This window comes from Babylonia areolata, chromosome 34, assembly GCF_041734735.1.
Source record: "Babylonia areolata isolate BAREFJ2019XMU chromosome 34, ASM4173473v1, whole genome shotgun sequence".
Classification (NCBI taxonomy): domain Eukaryota; kingdom Metazoa; phylum Mollusca; class Gastropoda; order Neogastropoda; family Buccinidae; genus Babylonia; species Babylonia areolata.
The window spans coordinates 618,307-640,625 of record NC_134909.1 but is presented as its reverse complement, the minus strand read 5'-3'; the positions used below and the strand labels follow the sequence as shown (position 1 = coordinate 640,625).

Below are 22,319 nucleotides of genomic sequence, written 5' to 3'. Positions count from 1 at the left end.
CAATCTCTTCTACACGCACACACAAGCGCGCGCGCGTTTTTATTATATTTTTTATTTTATTTTTATTTTTTTATTGTTGTTGTTTTTGTTTTTTTGGTGTGTTTTTTTAAGAAGACCAAGCAGACAAGGGCACTCTGACAGAAAGAACATTGAGATATGCACAGACAGTCTCATGTATGTTTACAAAGTTCAGTTTGCAATAGTGAAATATAATTGTAAATGTTTTCTTGATCCTTTTCGTAGATCCGATAAACAAACGTACTTGGTTCTTTTACGTATCGCAGTTTCTGACGTCGGCTGAAGTTGTAAGCAACTGACACTCTCTTGTTATGTTATTGTCCCCGTGAGATATATAATGTCTGGCCAGGAATAACCCACCCACCCCCTCCCCCCACCCCCCAAAAAAATGTAACCTTCTCAGAAAGAGAAGACTCAACACCTGAACCATTTGGCCAACCTCACAAGAGTTGTAATGTAATTGGTTTATAGCGAACAGGAATGCAATCCCAACAGTTGTAATGTAATTGGTTTATAGCGAACAGGAATGCAATCCCAACAGTTGTAATTGGTTTATAGTGAACAGGAATGCAATCACAGCAGTTGTAATGTAATTGGTTTATAGTGAACAGGAATGCAATCCCAACAGTTGTAATGTAATTGGTTTATAGTGAACAGGAATGCAATCCCAACAGTTGTGATGTAATTGGTTTATAGTGAACAGGAATGCAATCCCAACAGTTGTGATGTAATTGGTTTATAGTGAACAGGAATACAATCCCAACAGTTGTGATGTAATTGGTCTATAGCGAACAGGAATACAATCCCAACAGTTGTGATGTAATTGGTTTATAGTGAACAGGAATGCAATCCCAACAGTTGTGATGTAACTGGTCTATAGCGAACAGGAATACAATCCCAACAGTTGTGATGTGATTGGTTTATAGCGAACAGGAATGCAATCCCAACAGTTGTGATGTAACTGGTCTATAGCGAACAGGAATACAATCCCAACAGTTGTGATGTAATTGGTTTATAGTGAACAGGAATGCAATCCCAACAGTTGTGATGTAACTGGTCTATAGCGAACAGGAATACAATCCCAACAGTTGTGATGTGATTGGTTTATAGTGAACAGGAATGCAATCCCAAGAGTGTGGAGTCCAAACAAAGATTTCTGACTGACACCCTGACCTGTAAGCTCCGTTTTACCTCAGCTGAAGGCCCTTCAACCGTACACTGACCAGCACACTAGTCAGCAGCAGTCCAGTTAATCAATAAAATGATGGACAAGTCGCGGCTTGGTTGTCATGTTCACAGTCACGAAAAAATCATGCGGAAACAAAACACGCAACCGATACTTCCTCTCTCTCTCTCTGTATCCATGTCCCTCTCATCTGAAGAAGAAGAATGCTTAGAAACTGAAAGAATACAGACATTTGTCATTGAAAGATTTCTGAGCGTTCCCCTTCACGCTTCAAATCTCTCTCCCTATCCCTCCCTCTCTCCGTCAGTCTCTCTACCCCCCTCCCTCTCTTCCTCCGTCTCCCCCCCCCCCACCCCCGGCCCCCCACCCCGCCCTTTCTTTTCACAAGTCAAGGTGTCCAAAGTCCCGTGACTGAGGCGGGTTCTGGAGGCTCAGCTAAGGCTGAGGATTGGAGGTGGTGAAGGAGTAGGCCCCTGGATGGACCCCCCCCCCCCCCAGCACCCCCCACCCTCTACAGGTAGTAGACCCCAGGGCCTGCCTGCCCATGCATCCCCCGCACGTGGCTGACAGACATGACAGTGCTGGGAGCCATGGAGCTGGACGCTTCGCTCAGTGTGTCGGTTGCCACAGAGCTGACCTCGCTCATCGTGTCCACGCCGCTGGCAGACGGTCTCCCGAAGGCGCTGGTCCCCGATGAGAACACACTGCTGGATGTGCGCAGCACGTTCTGTGAGTGTTCCGGCAGGAAGGATCGGCTTCCGGACCTGGAGCCTGCAGGGAGTCAGCAGGGGGGTGGGGAGGGGATTGGGGGTGGGGGGTTGGTGGGGGGGGGGGGGGGGGGGGGGGGGGGGTGGGGGGGGGGGGGTAGTTCTAGTGGTCGTTCATCGTCATTATGTCACCTTATCTATTTAGTTATCTGTTTGGTTATTCAATTACATTGCAGGTGTGTCGTGGTTGTAGTGGTCGGTTATTGTCATCATGGCACCTTTATTTATTTATCTATAATGACTACCAAGATCTCTCAGGCAAAGAAGGCTACTCACTTGCGTATCTATCTATTTATTTATCTACATTACAGGTGGGTCGTGGTTGTAGCGGTTGTTTGTCGTCATGGCACCTTATTCATTTATTTGTTTATTTATCTAGTCATTTATTCATCTATTTTTAATCATATCATAAAACAGATGTTCTAGTGGTTGTTCATCGTCATTATGTCACCTTATCTATTTAGTTATCTGTTTGGTTATTCAATTACATTGCAGGTGGGTCGTGGTTGTAGTGGTCGGTTATAGTCATGGCACCTTATCTATCTATTTATTTACATTGCAGGTGGGTTGTGCCTAGTTGTTTTGGATGTTCTGCCTCTCTCGAACACCTTTGTTGCTTGCAATTTCGGAGAGTTAATCATCCTCGACAGCACAGACCATGTGACGCCCCTCTTTAAGTCATGTCAGCACGGAACTCTCCGGCGGTCTACTGAACACTAAGTACGAGGGCACAGAGAGAAAGACAGACAGAGAAAAAGATAACGGGAATGAGTGAGTGAAAGAGACCAGTAAAAAAAGGTGAAAAAAAAACAGAAAAAAACTGGAGAGAAAGAAAAAAAACCCATAAGAAAGAGGCCAAATGAGAATAAAATAAAAAGAGTAAAAAACAAAAACAAAAAAACAAAAACAAAACAACAACAAAAAAAGAAAAGAAAAAAAAAACCCAAACAAACGAACACCACCCACAGCACTGGACTAACCTCTTCTAATGAATCTGTGAATGCTTGACCCATGACCACTCTGTCTGCCTCCCATCATCATCATCTGATGTTGGTCACTCACGTACTTCATGCTGATGTCTGGAACCAAAGCATGGTTCTATGATTCGGTGTCCCTTCCTCCTTTAACTTTCTCCATCCATTTTTAAAGTTTCCTACAATAGGCCGCAGTTTATTTGTAGACCTGGAAACACCAAGTGAATATTTGGATGCAGGGTTGTTCAGGTGGTAACATGTTCAGCAAATCCACACACACACACACACACACGTACGCGCGCTGGACTATCGCTAGTGTGTCAGTACTCGAGCAATGATGGAGTATACCATTATTTTTCGCAAAGCATCAGCAGGTCAGTACTCATGTGGTAATGGAGCATGCCTTTGGCAGGAGCTGTACATGTAGACAGAAAGCCTTGATGATGTGGAACATACCTTAATCATCTTAATCGTCACCTTAACCATAAGCATCCAGGCGCCCCACCTTTAGCTGAAGGTTTACGGTAGAGAAAGAAGACAATGATCATAAACAAAGAATACGTTTGGCTGGAGCTTTACGGTAAAGGTAGAAAGCCACTACAAAATTGGGCATACTTTTGGCTGGAGGTTTACGGTAAATACTGGCCACGATAATCATCAGAATGCCATATCTTTGGTAGGAGCTTTACGGTAGAAAACGAAGGCCAGGTCAAAACTGAACATAACTCTGGCAGGAGCTTTACAATAGAGACGGAAGGCCGCGACAATAAGAAGCAGTCCTTTGGCTGGAAGGTTACAGTAAAGACAGGAGGCCACGATGATATTGAGCAGTCCTTTGGCTGGAAGGTTACGGTAAAGACAGGAGGCCACCACAATACTGAGCATGCCTTTGGCTGGAGCTTTACGGTAAAGACAGGAGGCCACCACAATACTGAGCATGCCTTTGGCTGGAGCTTTACGGTAAAGACAGGAGGCCACGATGATACTGAGCATGCCTTTGGCTGGAAGGTTACGGTAAAGACAGGAGGCCACGATGATACTGAGCATGCCTTTGGCTGGAGCTTTACGGTAAATACAGGAGGCCACTATAATACTGAGCATACCTTTGGCTGGGGCTTTACGGTAGAGACAGAAGGCCACTATCATCATCAGAGTGTATTACCTTCAGCTGAATGTTTACGGTAGAGAAAGAAGGCCACGGTTATCAATTATAGAGCATACTTTGGCTGGAGCTTTACGGTAGAGACAGAAGGCCACTATCATCATCAGAGTGTATTACCTTTAGCTGAATGTTTACGGTAGAGAAAGAAGGCCACGGTTATCAATTATAGAGCATAACTTTGGCTGGAGCTTTACGGTAGAGACAGAAGGCCACTATCATCATCAGAGTGTATTACCTTTAGCTGAATGTTTACGGTAGAGAAAGAAGGCCACGGTTATCAATTATAGAGCATAACTTTGGCTGGAGCTTTACGGTAGAGACAGAAGGCCACTATCATCATCAGAGTGTATTACCTTTAGCTGAATGTTTACGGTAGAGAAAGAAGGCCATGGTTATCAATTATAGAGCATAACTTTGGCTGGAGCTTTACGGTAAAGACAAAGGCCATGATTGTATGGGGCATACTTCTGGCTGGAGGTAAACGGAAGAGAATGGCCACGATAATCATCAGAATGCCGTACCTTTGGCTGGATGTAAACGGAAGAGAATGGCCATGATAATCATCAGAATGCCGTACCTTTGGCTGGAGGTAAACGGAAGAGAATGGCCATGATAATCATCAGAATGCCGTACCTTTGGCTGGAGGTAAACGGAAGAGAATGGCCACGATAATCATCAGAATGCCGTACCTTTGGGTGGAGGTAAACGGAAGAGAATGGCCATGATAATCATCAGAATGCCGTATCTTTGGCTGGAACTTTACGATAGAGAAAGGTCAGATCAAAATTGAACATACCTTTGGTTGAAGCTTTATGATAGGACAGAAGGCCTAGGTAATCATCAGGGTGCTATACCTTTGGCTGAAGGTTTACGGTTGTAAAAAAACAACAACAAAACAACAACAACAACAACAAAACAACAAAAAACAAACAAAAAAAACCCACACACAAATGATTATAGCGCTATATAGGAATAATGATATATCATTATCATTATTATCAATATACACGAAATACACCGTGCATATAGCTCCAGGAATTTCGGTTACTAAAATAGCTTATTACCTGGTTGGATGATTTACAGTAGAGAAAGAAGGCCATGACTACAAATTATAGATCATACCACTGGAGGTTTACAGTAGAGACACAAAGGCCGTGATTATGAATTATAGATCATACCTCTGGCTGGAGGTTTACGGTAGAGACACAAAGGCCGTGATTACGAATTATAGATCATACCTCTGGCTGGAGGTTTACGGTAGAGACACAAAGGCCGTGATTATGAATTATAGATCATACCTCTGGCTGGAGGTTTACGGTAGAGACACAAAGGCCGTGATTATGAATTATAGATCATACCTCTGGCTGGAGGTTTACGGTAGAGACACAAAGGCCGTGATTATGAATTATAGATCATACCTCTGGCTGGAGGTTTACGGTAGAGGAAAACGGCCACGATGATCATCAGGGTACCCAGGCCCAGTGTGACTCCTCCGTAAATGTTCAGAATGTAGTTCACTGGAAGGGGGGGGGGGGGGAACATTCACAACGAATGAATTATTATAATAATCATTCATTGCAATATTTTTTTTTTAATGGAATGCATTAAAAGCTTCTTTTTTGTATTTGAAAAACACTTTTCTTTTTTCTTTTTTTTCTTTTTTTCTTTTTTTTGCTCCTGTTGAATTAAGTCGTGTTTCGTGTTGTTTTCTTGTGTGTTCTTCTCCACTTTTGCTTTGCCGCATGTGAAGCAATTTATACGAGTTATAAATGTCTCTTCCTAAACCAAAACAAATGCACTTCACTGTGGGTAAGATAGATACACACATATAGAGATAGAAAGGGAGACATAAAGACAGTGAGAGAAAGGGGGTACATACACACACCTATACAAAGAGAGGGAGACGGAGGGAGGGAGAGAAAGAGAGGAGGAAGAGGCTGGGAGATAATAGACAGAGAGAGAGTGGGGGCAGATACTGGACAGAGAGACTGAGAGAGAAAGACAGACAGACAGACACACACACACACACACACACACACACACACACACACACAGAGGGAGAGACAGACAGACAGACAGGGAGAGAGAAAAACAGAAAATGGAAAGGAAGAGAACAAAGCGTTTTCATTCAAGGCCAGACTAAGCGAGCAGATGTGGTGTAGCGTATATGGATTTGTCCGGCCGCAGTGACGCCTCGGTGAAACTGAAACTGAAGGCAAAAGAGTTCAGGCATGGCCCATTCTTCCAATCTGTCCTCGACAGACAGACAGAGATGGACAGATAGAAACAGGCAGACAGAGAGAAAAACGAAGACTGAAAGATGTAGTGAGAACAGACAGACAGAGAGGGAGAAAGACAAAATTATATATATATAATGTGTGTGTGTGTGTGTGTGAGATGTGAGAGAGAAAGAGAGAGAGTCGGGGGGAGATATAGAAAGAAAGAAAGAGAAAGAAAGAAAGAAAGAGAGAAAGAAAGAATGAATGAATGAGACAGAGATAGAGTGAGAGAGAGAGAGAGAGAGCAGATGACGGGGTATGTGATCATTTTCTTTCAACATCATATTACAATGCATGTAAACGTCAAAATACTTGGTAAAAAACAAAAAATGTATATGTCAAACAGCGCTATGCTTCAGCATGTAGAACAATAAAGGCTATTCTCACCAAGTAGCAAACTCTCTGATTTGGGGAAGTTTCAATGAAAATAGAAGGGAAAAGGGAGGGTGAAGACATTAGTAAGTTCAATTTAAACAATACTGGTTGTCTATAATATTCAGGAGAAATAGATTCATCTCGAATATTAAGAGATGGGCAACAAAGAACAAAGTGTATCATTATCTCGTATGTCTTTACATAAAGGACAAATGAAATTATTGATATGACATTTTCTGCATCTATAACGATGTACCGCTAATTCTGAAATACCTAATCTAAATCTAGTTGTTATAATGTATTTTATTTGTCTAGCCATGTTTCACACCTAGCAAGGTTTCAGATCTGGCATATTGCAAAAAAATCGTATAAAAACTAAACCCTTCACTATTGTTATGTGATCAGACCATTTCTGCCATATACAATCAATCAATCATTGGGGAAAAAAAAAACCACCAATAAACGCCCTAATGCTGATCTGACAGCTTGGTTTAACCAAACCAAACCAAAACCATCTTGGAACAAACAATGAAGAATCTTGAATTCCCAATTCACTTCGACTTCAGCATCTAAATAATTATTACAAGTTTTGCATGGTTTTATGTTATCCTCCATTTGTAACAATCTAAGCCAGTAACGGATACATCAAACAAGATAGATAGAGAGAGAGAGGGAGAGAGAGAGAGATTCAGACAGACAGAGCGACAGAGATGGACATAACGATAATATTATAACACAGGTCAATCAATGTACGCCGATGCAGACATTACTTAAACACATACTTGAGCAACATCAACTTGTACTCGCGTTTACGAAACAAAAGTAAAAAAAACAAAAACAAAAAAAACAAAAACGTACTGAATTTTGTGACGAAATTATTGATTACCTTCATGATGTGGTTTTTTCTTATTTCCAGAGACTGCGGGGGGGAAAAGACACAGACACACAGATAGTTAACAACCAATTATCCGGGAAAAACACACAGACAAACACACAACTTCAAGTCAGTGCTGCTTACGCTACCAATTCAGCTAGCACACAGGTAAATAAAAAGGTACATTGGAACAAACCCAGACACTTCCTCATGTGCACAGAGCAGCAAAGAAGCACTGGACGATCCGCCAACACTTCTTGAGACCCAGAAAGCAATCCGTCTGCTATCCAGTGGCAAAGCACCTGGCTCAGACTCCATACCAGCAGAGGTCTACAAGGATGGAGGCACTGTGCTGACTGAGAAGCTCCATCAGCTGTACTCACTCATGTGGAAAGAAGAGACGATCCCCCAGGATTTCAAAGATGCATCTATCATTCACTTGTACAAGCGAAAGGGGAACCGGCAAGCCTGTGATAACCATCGGGGCAAGTTGTTTAACCTCAGAAGGCTTCAAGCAAAAACGAAGGTCATGACAGACATCATCAGAGACCTTTTGTTTGCTGATGATTGTGCCCTCAACGCTGGATCTGCCAGCAGGAACTTCGGCCTTACCATCAGCACAAGGAAAACTGAAGTTCTCCATCAGCCAGCCCCAGGGAAACCCTACGTTGAGCCCAACATCACAGTCAACGGTCAGAGACTCAGTGCGGTGGAGCGGTTCACATACCTTGGCAGCACACTGTCACGAAATGCAACCATCGACGATGAAGTGAACGTCAGGATTGCAAGAGCAAGCGCAACTTTTGGCAGACTCAGTGCAAATGTCTGGAACAGAAGAGGCATTAGTCTTGAGACCAAGCTAAAGGTCTACAGAGCAGTAGTTCTCCCCACACTACTGTACACCTGCGAAACTTGGACAGTGTACCAACGACATGCCAAGAAGCTGAACCACTTCCACACAACATGCCTCAGGAAGCTACTGAACATCAAGTGGCAAGACAGGACCCCAGACACAGAGGTGCTCGCAAAAGCCACCCTTCCCAGCATCTTCACCATCCTGATGCAGTCCCAGCTTCGCTGGGCTGGACACGTGGCGCGCATGCCAGACCATCGGCTGCCCAAAAGGCTCTTCTATGGCGAGCTGCAACAAGGGAAGAGATCACACGGAGGTCAGAAGAAGCGCTTCAGAGATACTCTGAAAGTCTCTCTTAAAGTGTTTGATATCAACCCTGACTCCTGGGAGGAATCTGCAGTGGACCGTGACAAATGGCGCGCTGCTGTGCACAAAGGCGCCAAGTTGTGCGAGGCCAACAGGACTGCAGCAGCTGTTCAGAAGAGGCAGGCCAGAAAGTCACGGGCAAACAAGCTCCCTGACAATGATATGCCTGTCTTTGTCTGCCCCAACTGTCAGCGAACATTTCGTGCGCAGATTGGACTATTCAGCCATCTGCGCATTCACAGATAGATTCATGAGCATCCTCCCCCCCACCCCACCACCACCCTCCCCCCATCCCCCAGCTGGATGACAACGATGGTCATCATCGATCTCGATGGACACACCACCACCACCACCATCCGGGAAAAACACACAGACAAACAGATACACAACTTCAAGTCAGTGCTGCTTACGCTACCAATTCAGCTAGCACACAGGTAAATAAAATGGTACATTGGAACAAACCCAGACACTTCCTCATGTGCACAGAGCAGCAAAGACAGAAGAAATGTGCAAACACAAATTAGCTTTTATTCAAGACTGGCATATCCTCTTTAATCCTGAACAAGCCACACAGAACACATGGACAATACAGAACAAACACATGGTTGCTGTGCGCACATGTCAAATGATCGGTATAAGGACAGGCCTGGCGCTTCCTTTTTTGAGGAAGTGTCTGGGTTTGTTCCAATGTACCTTTTATTTACCTCTGTGCTAGCTGAATTGGTAGCGTAAGCAGCACTGACTTGAAGTTGTGTACCTTGTGAATGGAGAGAGAGTTACCACTCTTTACTATTTGTTAATCATTTCATCTCCTGGCTCATTATTTGTTAATTTCCAGTTGACAAACAGATAGTTAACAACCAATTATCCTGGATAAAGAGACATACACACACAGATAGTTAGCAACCAATTATTCCGGAGAAACGAGACATAGTCACACAAAAAGGTAACCAATTATTCTGGACAAAACAGTCATAGACACACATATGATTAACAACCAATTATCCGGGACAAAAGAGATATAGATACACAGATACTAAACAACCAATTATTCGGGACAAAAGAGACATAGACACACAAAAAGTTAACCAATTATTCGGGACAAAACAGACATAGACACACAGATGATTAAAAACCAATTATTCGGAACAAAACAGACATAGACACACAGATGATTAACAACCAATTATTCTGGACAAAACAGACATAGACACACAGATGATTAACAACCAATTATCCGGGACAAAACAGACATTGACACACAGATGATTAACAACCAATTATTCGGGACAAAACAGACATTGACACACAGATGATTAACAACCAATTATTCGGGACAAAACAGACATTGACACACAGATGATTAACAACCAATTATTCGGGACAAAACAGACATAGACACACAGATGATTAACAACCAATTATTCGAGACAAAAGAAACATAGACACACAGACACTTGGCAACCAATTATTCCATACAAAAAAGAGACACAGACACACACAAAGTTAACCAATTATTTTGGACAAAACAGACACAGACACACAGATGATTAACAACCAATCATTCGGGACACAGAGACAGAGACACAGACACTTAATAACCAATTATTCGGGACACTGAGACACAGACACTTAATAACCAATTATTCGGGACACAGAGACACAGACACTTAATAACCAATCATTCGGGACACAGAGACACAGACACTTAATAACCAATTATTCGGGACACTGAGACACAGACACTTAATAATAACCAATTATTCGGGACAAAGAGACAGAGACACTGACACTTAATAACTAATTATTCGGGACACAGAGACACAGACACTTAATAACTAATTATTCGAGACACAGAGACACAGCCACTTAATAACCAATTATTCGGGACACAGAGACACAGACACTTAATAACCAATTATTCGGGACAAAGAGACAGAGACACAGACACTTAATAACTAATTATTCGAGACACAGAGACACAGACACTTAATAACCAATTATTCGGGACACAGAGACACAGACACTTAATAACCAATTATTCGGGACACAGAGACACAGACACTTAATAACCAATTATTCGAGACACAGAGACACAGACACTTAATAACCAATTATTCGGGACACAGAGACACAGACACTTAATAACCAATTATTCGGGACACAGAGACACAGACACTTAATAACCAATTATTCGGGACACTGAGACACAGACACTTAATAACCAATTATTCGGGACACTGAGACACAGACACTTAATAACCAATTATTCAGGACAAAAGTGACACAGACCCGCACATTGCGAACAATCAATCTGTATTTATTAATCACACACACACACACAGAGGTATTATTCATCATTTTATCAATGAACGTACCAGCCAATTAGTCAAAACAGTATCATATATGAACCGATCACTTTTCTAAGTTTAGCATTTAACCCTCCCCTCCACCACCCCAAGAAAACAACAACAGCCAAAGCCTTTATGGTTTACGGGTGGTTCCTACCGATTGAGAGAGAGAGACAGAGAGAGAGAGGAGACAAAAAACCCCGCCTGCTCAGAAACCCGACCCCACAGAACCCTCCCTTATCCCCCCCCCCTCCCCTTCCGCACGCATGCACGCACGCGCTCACACACATCCCCTCACCTCGACACACCTTGGCGAAGGATGACACCCCAGCTGGCGGGCCGTCAGCAGACCTGTTCCCACGGGAGACCTTCTCCTCCTGCCGGAGGGTCTCCGTGGGCACCAGCACGCACAGGCCTTCGGTGCTGGCGTACAGGGAGCTGTTGGAGTCGTGCAGCAGACCCCCACAGGTGGGGTCCGTCAGGCAGGCTCTCCCACAGTCATCCTCTGTCCGGTTGACCTGAGGACCACCGCCAGGTCAGAGTCCTGGAACCTGTACACTGAGGCTGGGAACACCGTCCGCTGGAGCTCGTACCGCTGGCACATAGAATCCGTGGTCTGGGAACCTGTCTCGTGGAAAGTTAGGCTGACTTCTTTACTGTTGTTTGTTTGTTTGTTTGTTGTTGTTGTTGAAGATGGTAAAGAAAACCACTTTAGAAAATCACTTTTTGAAATCCCAAAATTCATAATTCCCCTCCTCCCCCTCTGCCTCGCGGACAGTCAGGCTGGCTTCTTTACTGTTGTTTGTTTGTTGTTGAAGATGGTAAAGAAAATCACTTTTTGAAATCCCAAAATTCATACCCCCACCCCCACCCCCTCCCTCGCCGCTCCCTTCTTCCCCCTGCCACATGGACTGTTAGGCTGGCTTCTTTACTGTTGTTTGTTTGTTGTTGTTGTTGTTGAAGATGGTAAAGAAAATCACTTTAGAAAATCACTTTTTGAAATCCCAAAATTCATACCCCCACCCCCTCCCTCGCCGCTCCCTTCTTCCCCCTGCCGCATGGACTGTTAGGCTGGCTTCTTTACTGTTGTTTGGTTGTTGTTGTTGTTGTTGAAGATGGTAAAGAAAATCACTTTAGATTAAAAAAAAAAAAATTATCCTAAAATTCATAATTGCCCCCTTACTCCCCTTACCTCCCTCTCCCTTCCCCGCTCTGGGAGAGCTGCGTGATGGTTAAAAAAAACAAACAAACGAGCATTTAGGTCCAAAGGACATTTTATGTTTTTTTCTGTGTTGGAAAATACCCAAGCAAAAAAGTCTCTGTGATGTTTTCATTCAGTAGAGTAGGCCTAGAGGTAACGCGTCCGCTTAGGAAACGAGAGAATCTGAGCGCGCTGGTTCGAATCACGGCTCAGCCGCCGATATTTCCTCCACCTCCACTAGACCTTGAGTGGTGGTCTGGACGCTAGTCATTCGGATGAGACGATAAACCGAGGTCCCGTGTGCAGCATGCACTTAGCGCATGTAAAAGAACCCACGGCAACAAAAGGGTTGTTCCTGGCAAAATTCTGGAGAAAAATCCACTTCGATAGGAAAAACAAATAAAACTGCACGAAGGAAAAAATACAAAAAAATGGGTGGCGCTGTAGTGTTCAGCCGCCAAAATTGCAGCTGCTGGAAAAGGATTGCTGTCGTTATCAGGTCAGTAATGAGTTATGACGGTGGTTTTTCAGGCAACTCATACCATAATTTACCTACTCTGAGTGGATGACAAAGGTCAAATCATTGTTATTTATGTTATACTTCATGCCTGCATTGCAAAAGACACGAAATATATCGCGCATTTAGCTCCAGGAATTCAGGTTGCTAAAATTGGATATTACCTGATATCGGATTGAAACATTTCTCTTGAATGAACTCATTTTGAAAATCTATCGTCTAGAAATTTCGCGCGTTCCCATAATAAACTGAAATTCGTCCCGATCACGCCAATATCACAATTATGACAAAAGTGCAGTTCACTGGGAAAATCCTAACCGTACTGCTGTTGAATGGAACACCCTGGACAACAGTGTCGTTCACGCTGAATTGGCCGCCAGCTTCAAGACGCTGTTAACTGAAAGGCTGGCCACCAACCACCAGTAGGCCAGCTGAGTCCCCACCATGTGGCTACTAATCCCAGTCATCTGGATTGTGTGACATTGATTTACAGATACATATACATAACGTCTTACTGTCTAAATGAGGGATTTGTGAATACCACTCCTGAACTCTACTGATAACATGCACAACCAGGCGGACTGGACAAAGCCAAGCTTACCCCATGCACAGATTAGAGGAAGAACGAAAACCAGGTGGATCCGCTGGGCCATATTCAGAAATGAAATTCTGTGCGGACCGAAGCACACACCAGGAACGATCACCTCAGAGGAAAAGATGGGCGCAACCCACGTACGTAAATCATGACGTCAAATGACGTACGTACTTTAAATCATGACGTCAAATGAAAGGGTCCTTTGATTTGACGTGCATAACGAAGACTTCAAAGGAGAGAACTGTTTGGGAAAAGAAAAAAAAAAAAAAAAAAATCGAGCGCAAGTATATGACACAGTTGTCTTTATTAGCGAGCAAAGTCGTATACAAAACGGTTTTATAGCGGTTAGACAAAGACTACACTTTGTCCGAGCGTGTGCACAATGCCAACATCTTGCCTGAAATCATTTTATTATTATCTGAATGGTTCGGTGTAAATGCCAGATAACAAAACCTACCCACTCTTTAAACAAGAAAAGAAAAAAAACCACATTTTCGGTTTGATGTAGCATGACTGGCCTCTGATGTTGCCAGTGTGTACTGACGTGAGCAAGTGTCAGGTGGAAAGAGGGGTAACTGGGGGTACCTATATAATAATGATAATAATAATAATAATATGGTATTCATAATTATAGCGCCTGAATCTTGTGCAGAGACAAATCAAAGTGCTTTCGCACAAGTCATTCACACACATGCATAACTCTAAAACTGGAAAAACTGAAGACAAGGAAGAGACAGGGAAGGGAGAATATTTTGGGAAGAGGTGGGTTTTAAGGCCAGACATATACAAATATATATATGCACACCCGCACGTTCCAATATTCCTTTGCTCCCACAGTATAGACATGCATACACACACACATACCTCATCCTCTGCACACACATACAAACACACACACATACACGCACGTGCACAGAGCTCTCCTTACACATGTGTACACTTCCACACTCGCGCACGCACACACGCACACACACACACACACACGCACACACACACAGAAGCTGCCTTTGATTGGCCGCAAGAGGGGTGGGAAAAGATCTCTATGCCAGGAACGTGGCGTCTAGCGTCAGTCTATTGTATTTGGAAAAGCCCACAGTGAACAATAACCAGAAACCAAGTGACCTGTTAGAGTGCGACTATTGTGGAAAACCACTTGCCAAATATATATTTCAGTACATCTATGTCAGACGACAATTTCTTTGTTCCTTTTTTGTTGTTTTGTTGTGTGTAGTTATCCTTTTGAGTTTCATAACAATAAATGATGTAAAAAATGTTAAGTCACACACACACACACACACACACACACACACACACACACACACACAGAGAGAGAGAGAGAGAGAGAGAGGATACCGAAACCACCAGCTTGCTATACAAAATTAATATCCTCTACTTTCTTCCGTACAAAACTTGATGCGCTGAAGACCAAGTATAGTAAAAATATTACATGCATCTGTAACAGGGTGAAATTGTTCTCTTTGCCCCACAGAAAAAGAGAGAGAGAGAAAGAGAGAGAGAGAGAGTGTGTGCATGTTTATGACCCGTGTTAGCTTTAGCATCATAACTTCACGTGCAAAATAATAATCATGTAGGGTGGATGTGCTGCATCTTGATATGTTTTTACGAAGTGAGTTCTCCTACCCTTTCCTTGTAGAACCAATATCATCAGTTCTCAGTTAGCTTTAAAAGAGAACAGGCAACAGCAGTGTGTGTGCGGGTCAACCTGATAGGGGCAATCAATCATTTACTTATTTATTTCCCTCCTTTCACGAGGACAGTCCCTTGCCCTTTAACCCCCCGCTCTCCTGTTCCCTTTACCCAAGTCCCGATCTTGTCTTGTCTTGTCCCCGTCTTGTCCTCAATAAAGCCTTGAAGCAAACTGGTGCTGACGTGGTGAGAGAACCCTGCCCAACCGGCTACAAAATGGCGCCCAATATTAATCACCACTCAGAACGTCACCCCAGTGTTGCCAGTGTTCACTGACTGGTTCTCACCACCCTCAAAGCTTCACCCCTCTCAAGAGAAGGATTTCCTTTCAGCCATACCTTCAGACATTTAAAACGAATTATTTATTGGAACTTGTTTTCTTAAAATGGCTGAGAGCAATGTTTCTGCCATGGCTGACACTTCAACTCCAACTACTGTTGTCAATGTGACTACTGGTAAACCATGGCTCGTGAAGTTCACCGGGGAGGACATAGAAAGCTATCCTGTATGGAGGCATCAACTTTCTAGCCTGATAGCAAATCGGTATCCAGAGAAAGAAGTCTCAAATGCCATCAGATCATCACTTCATGGTCAAGCGGGAAGAGTGCTCATAAGAATGGGAACAGATGCTTCTGTATCTGACATAATAAAGAAGATGGACAGTATCTACGGAACTGTAGACACGGAGTCGGACCTCCTGGCCACATTTTATGGTGCCAGACAAGGCCCGGGGGAGTCTGTAGCTGACTGGAGTTGCAGACTGGAAGAGATCCTGGATCAAGTAAAGAAGCAAGGCCCCCTCCCTTCTTCTCCCAACGAGATGCTGCGCACTATGCTATGGACAGGACTGAGGTGTGAGCTGAAGGACATCTCCATGTACATCTACGACCGAATAAAAGATTTGATGAACTGAGAACTGCTCTTCGTCGACTTGAAAAACAACATCCTCAGTTCAATGTCCCTAAAAAGCCAGTGGAACTGAAAATGAACCAATCATCGGAAGAAACGTCGTCAGCCATCAAGAAACTAACTTCGCAAATCCAACAACTTACAAATGAGATGGCAAACTTAAAGAAACAGGTCACTTCAAACGCCCAAAGTCAGCAAAGGGAAAACCAACCACAGTACTGGCGAACTAATTCTGCTGCTGCTCAAGAAGAATCACAGAGTCATTATACCCCAGAAACAAAGGGGCATCACAGAGACAGATCTTCAGTGTCAAGCCAGCGCCGGATCTAGTGCAATAGATGTGGTCAGTTTGACCACGTTGCTGCTGGATGTCGGGTGAGATTAGATCATCTCAAGCGGGATTTTCACAGAAAACATATGACGAGAGGCGACTCATAGGTTTGGGACAACAGCCTCAAGAGACAAAAAGGCCTTTGGAAGGACTCACTGGTCACGCCAACGAAGCTGAGATCTATATTGAGGGACAGCAAGTATTGGCTCTCCTGGACACTGGCTCATCTGTCTCCACTGTTAGTCAGTCTTTTCACTCCAGGTTTTTGAGTCACCTGGAGATTCAACAGCTAGACAACCTGCTGGATATTGAATGTGCTGATGGACAACAGTTGCCTTACCTTGGTTACATTGACGCTGGAATCTCAGTCCCAGACTTGATAGATAAAGCAGCCCCTTGTATCTTTTTGGTAGTCCCTGACAGCAAATATAACAGCACGGTACCAGTTCTTCTTGGAACCAACATCTTGTCACAAACAATAGCAGATTGCAAAGCCCAGTGTGGACAACAGTTTCTTCAGAAAGCTGACATGGCAACATCTTGGTACATCGCCTTCAGGTGCATTGTGCTTCGAGAGAGAAGACTCGAACGGATGAAATACTGCCTTGGGTTGGTAAAGTTGGCAGAATCTCAGCCAGTTACCATTTACCCAAATCAGAACGTGGTTGTTCAAGGTGTTGACAAAGATCTCCCCTATCAGTCTACATGCGCCCTCCTGCAGCCTCATACAAACCTGGATGATGGTCTGGATGTAGCTCCAACTCTCATCAGCTACAGCTACAAGAAAAACGGGCGGGTGGACGTCAACATTGCAAATACATCAACCCACACAGTTACTCTACCTCCCAGGACTGTGCTGTGTGAAATTCAGCCTGTCACCATCTACTCGCAGACAGAAGTACGAGACTCAACACCAGGGATGCCTGTGCCGCTTTCAGAGACGATTGAGATCACCTCTGAAACTCTGTCACCAAAACTTGTGGATAGAGCAAAACTCTTAATCCTGCAATACCAGGGTATCTTTTCAGCGGATGGATGTGACATTGGTTTCACAGGGCGAGTGAAGCACAGGATTGAACTCAGCAACCCAGAGCCCTTCAAGAAGAGGCATCATCGTATTCCTCCTTCCATGTACGAAGAAGTGAAGACTCATCTTCAACAACTACTGACAGCGGGAATCATCAGGAGGTCATACAGTCCATGGCCTTCACCTATTGTTCTTGTCCGACGGAAGAACGGTGCACTGAGAATGTGTGTGGATTTCAGAGAATTGAACAGACGCACGGTGAAGGATTCCTACGCTTTACCGCGTATTGACGAAATGCTTGACTGTCTCTCAGGTTCCCACTACTTTACTGTCCTGGACATGAAAAGTGGATATTACCAGACTGAAATTGAGGAGTGCCACAAGGAAAGAACTTCATTCACAGCTGGCCCTCTTGAATTCTTTGAGTTCAATAGGCTTGCTATGGGTCTGTGTAACAGCCCGTCAACCTACCAGAGATTGATGGAAGACATCTTTTCAGACTACCATCACAAGATATGTCTGATTTACCTCGATGACCTCATTGTGTTCTCCAAGACCTACGAAGAACACATGGAACGCCTGGAGAAAATATTCAAAAGAATCAGGGAATCGGGTCTCAAGCTGTCGCCAAAAAAATGCAAATTCTTTGCAGAAAAGGTTGTGTACATCGGCCACGTTGTGTCAAAGGATGGTATTGAAGCGGACCCATCCAAAGTGGAAGTCATCAGATCCTGGCCTACTCCAAGAACAGCTGAGGACGTCAGAAGATTTTTAGGATTTGCTGGATTTTACGGGAAATTCGTGAAAGGCTTCTCCAGCATCGCCCGGCCACTGACAGACATGATACCAACACCGGTGAAGAAAACACAGAGAAGGAAGGTGCAGACTCCATCTTCGTCCCAGAAACCATTCACATGGGGACCAGAGCAAGAGCAAGCTTTTCAACGCCTGCAGGACATACTCTCTTCTCCTCCTGTGTTAGGGTACCCAGACTACTCCAGACCTTTTGAACTTCATACAGATGCTGCTAGTGAAGGCTTGGGGGCAGTTCTATACCAGGTGCAAGATGGATGCAAACGCGTCATCTGCTATGCCAGCCGTGGGCTCAGCAAATCAGAAAGGAATTACCCAGCACACAAACTGGAATTCTTGGCCTTGAAATGGGCTGTCACCGAAAAGTTCAAAGACTACCTTTATGGAGGAAGCTTCACGGTCTTCACGGACAACAATCCCCTTACTTATGTCCTTACGTCAGCGAGACTGGATGCAACAGGACACCGCTGGTTGGCAGCACTGTCAGCGTATAACTTTGACATAAAGTATAAGCCTGGTGCTACGAATGTTGATGCTGATGCTCTCTCACGTTTACCCAGGAGGTCTGAAATACCGTCAGAAACTGTCAAGCAACTCAGTGGTGCAGTCAATGTCCCTGCATATGCTACATGCTGTTTGTCTGTGGATGTCACTAACATTCTGGACTCTGGTGACACAGATGTTATGCAAATGATGATGCGAGACTGGAGAAAGGCACAAGGTCAGGATGCGTTTCTGTCCATCTGGCTGACATTTGTTAGAAACAAACAGAAGCCACGCAAGAACCAAGTTCCAGCTACACCTCCACACTTAGCAATGCTTCGCAAGTTTGACAGCCTGAGTATCAAGCAGGGGGTTCTGTGCAGAGTCGTTTGTGTGAATGGAGAGATGAAGCAACAGCTTGTTCTGCCTGCAAACTTTGTAAGCAAAGCGCTGAGTGGCCTGCACAACGATATCGGCCATCCGGGACGTGATCGGACTCTGGCACTAGTTAGGGACAGGTTCTTCTGGCCAAACATGAACTCTGATGTTGAGACCTGGGTGAAGAACTGTGAGAGATGTATCAGACGGAAATCCACCATAGACAGAGCCCTGCTGGTTAACATTATCACATACCAGCCGCTGGAACTCGTTTGTATTGATTATCTCTCTCTGGAGCAATCATCAGGAGGATATCAACACGTACTGGTCATCACTGATCATTTCACTCGGTATGCCCAGGCCATCCCCACCAGAAATCAGACTGCAAAAACTACTGCAGATGCACTGTTTAACTCTTTTATAGTGCACTACGGGTTTCCCAAGAGACTGCACTCTGACCAAGGCGCCAACTTCGAGAGCAAGGTTATTCAAGAACTTTGCAGTGTTGCGGGAATCGAAAAGTCTCGTACAACCAGCTATCATCCTCAAGGAAATGGCATGACCGAAAGGTTCAACAGGACGTTGTTGGCAATGCTTGGTACCTTGACGCCAGACAAGAAAGCAAACTGGAAGCAGCATGTTGCGCCGTTGGTTCATGCATACAACTGCATGCACCATGAAAGTACAGGTTTCTCCCCTTACCAGCTGATGTTTGGCAGAGAAGCTAGACTTCCAATAGACATAGCCTTTGGCATTGAAAATACAGAAAAGAATGAACAGACAGTCACGCATATGCCAAGGACCTCAGGGAACGGCTGAAGAAGTCCTATGAAACAGCTGTTGTGACTGCCAGCAAAGCCAGAGACCGCCAGAAAGCATCTTACGACCTGAAGACAAGAGGAGCAGTTCTCGAATCGGGTGATCGTGTTTTGGTTCGGGTGTTAGCTTTCGAAGGAAAGCATAAACTGTCAGACAGATGGGAAGAAGAAGTGTATATCGTGGAGTCTCATCCCAACCCTGACGTTTCTGTGTATGTGGTGCATCCAGACAGTGACGAAAAACGTAAACGGACCATGCACAGGAATCATTTGCTTCCAACTGGCCACCTGTCAGTGGATACTGATGAAGCACAGTCCTCTGTCCCAGAAGAATCCAACACAGAGCCCGCAGTTCCAAAACTCCCAGTCCCAAATCCACCAATTCCAAAGCCCAGACTCCCAAATCCAAAGCGTGAGAAAGAAATCTCACAATGTCCTGTCTCCAAACCCAGACGAAAGAAGCAGCAGAAGAGAGAAACTGATCAGAAGGACCAGACAGACACAACGTTTCAGCCACCCAGAGAACACAACTCTGCATGTATCTACAGCGACAGTAGATACTGACAGTGAAGAGGATCTGGAGTTCGAAGTCTGCATTCAGCAGCGCAAGGATGCGCGTTCAACTCCTGAGTTACCAAGAGTTGATTCTTCCGAGCTGGGAGGAGGTGGCATACCGCAGGAAGTCCAAGATCTCAGACAACGCAGTGACGACTGTGGCCTTCAGGAGGATGTCTCGGGTTCAGGACGAAGCGGCGATAAGGAAGGAAGCAGAGACGGTGTTGTGGATGCTGTTGAAGAGGAAAGCACTGCTCCGCCCCTGAGACGGTCATCTCGTCACAGACGGCCCCCACGCTGGATGACGTATGGGGACTACATCTTGTCACAACAAGACACGGCAGGCTTGGGAGTTTCTGGATGGACAATTACTGAACGGAAATTAACATTTCTCAAACAGCTGATGAAAGAGACAGAAGGAAAATCTTCCAAAAAGATCATTCTTGAGAAACTGATATCGCTAGTCTAGGCTGTACAGTTTGTGTTTAGGCTGCATAGTTTTTGTTTGCATTGATTTCAAAAGTTTCGAACTGTGATTTATTTAATAACTGAAAAACGGCATTTTTGAAACAATACTACGTTTTAATCAATATCTTAAGATTCAAATAATTACTGGTCCAAGCACATTAGTAAGTAAATGACGGGACGTCATTTCATTGGCCAGGGGAGGATGTAACAGGGTGAAATTGTTCTCTTTGCCCTGCAGAAAAAGAGAGAGAGAGAGACAAAAAGACAAAAGACAAAATCTTTATGAACAAGGGTAATTGATAAGCAAGTAACATGCTTTTTTACATCCAGCCCTCGCCCTAAAGAGGGAATAAAGCTAAAAAAGCGAAAATGAGCACAAAATCAAAACACAATCAAAATATACCATTATTTCACCATTCAAAGCCATTCCACAAAAGGAAGAAGAAGAGAAGAAAAGAAAAAGAAAAAAAAATCATGAAATACACACACACACACACACACACACACACACACACACACACACACACAAACGCACACAAATGCACCCACTCAAGAGAGAGTGAGAGGGAACTCACAAATTGTCGAAAGCAATGTTGGATTTCAGGTGACGTCAATTTTTGTGAATAGGTACATTTTTAGATTTTGCTTAAAGTTGTTGTGGTTAGTAATATTTTTTAAACGTGATGGTAAATTATTCCAATACGTTCCCCCGCTGTATGTTAGGCTGGACTTAAAAAGATCAAGATTTGGACGAGGTATATGCAACTTATGTACATGTCTTATGTTATTTACTGGGAAGTTATTTATAATTGAAGGAGGTGCGTAGCCGCTTACTATTTTGTGCATAAAAACAGCCTTATTATATTCTAGTTTTAGCTCCAGTGGGAGGATATCAAGTGACCTATAATCATTAGGAGTTAATGAACTTGACTTTAATAAAACTAATTTCAAAGCACGTTTGTATAATCTAACAAGAGGTTTTAGAGTATTAGCGCTAGTAGAATCCCACAAAGTAGAAGCATAATCTATTATCGACTGTATGTGAGCATTAAAGAATTGTTTACGGGCATGTGTATTTAGAAAGTGTTTTATTTTTGATAACTGGAATACTTTTTGAGACATCCTTTTACATAAATAAGTAATATGTTCAGACCATGATAAATCATTATCGATAACTATACCTAAAACTTTGTGTGATTTGACTTCTTCAATTTTAACATTGGAAATGAAAATATTGAAAAAATTTGTTGGCATTATCTGGCGTTTCTGTCGAGTTGTTACAGACATGCATTTAGTTTTTTGAGCATTGAGA

General features: G+C 43.8%; 2 protein-coding genes and 1 long non-coding RNA gene across 4 annotated transcripts in view; 2 read left to right on the top strand and 1 right to left on the bottom strand.

The window, feature by feature from the left end:
- LOC143277353 (uncharacterized) overlaps nt 1-22,319 on the top strand; it is a 610,653-nt gene that overhangs the window by 196,748 nt on the left and 391,586 nt on the right. The window lies entirely within an intron of this gene.
- LOC143277316 (uncharacterized) overlaps nt 1-22,319 on the top strand; it is a 273,528-nt gene that overhangs the window by 163,650 nt on the left and 87,559 nt on the right. The window lies entirely within an intron of this gene.
- On the bottom strand, nt 1,716-11,737 carry LOC143277336 (uncharacterized). Its single transcript, XM_076582122.1, has 3 exons — nt 11,504-11,737; nt 2,952-3,050; nt 1,716-1,975 (listed from the first exon to the last, which is right to left on the bottom strand). Exons 2-3 carry the CDS (start codon nt 3,040-3,042, stop codon nt 1,716-1,718), a joined length of 351 nt encoding a protein of 116 aa, XP_076438237.1. The 5' UTR covers nt 3,043-3,050; nt 11,504-11,737.

Excerpts from the sequence above, each read along its gene's own strand:
- LOC143277336 (XM_076582122.1), bottom strand. The coding sequence starts at position 3,042 with ATGAAGTACGTGAGTGACCAACATCAGATGATGATGATGGGAGGCAGA. Across the intron at positions 1,976-2,951 it reads TCACAGATTCATTAGAAGAG|GCTCCAGGTCCGGAAGCCGA; the intron begins GTTAGTCCAGTG and ends GACTCCCTGCAG.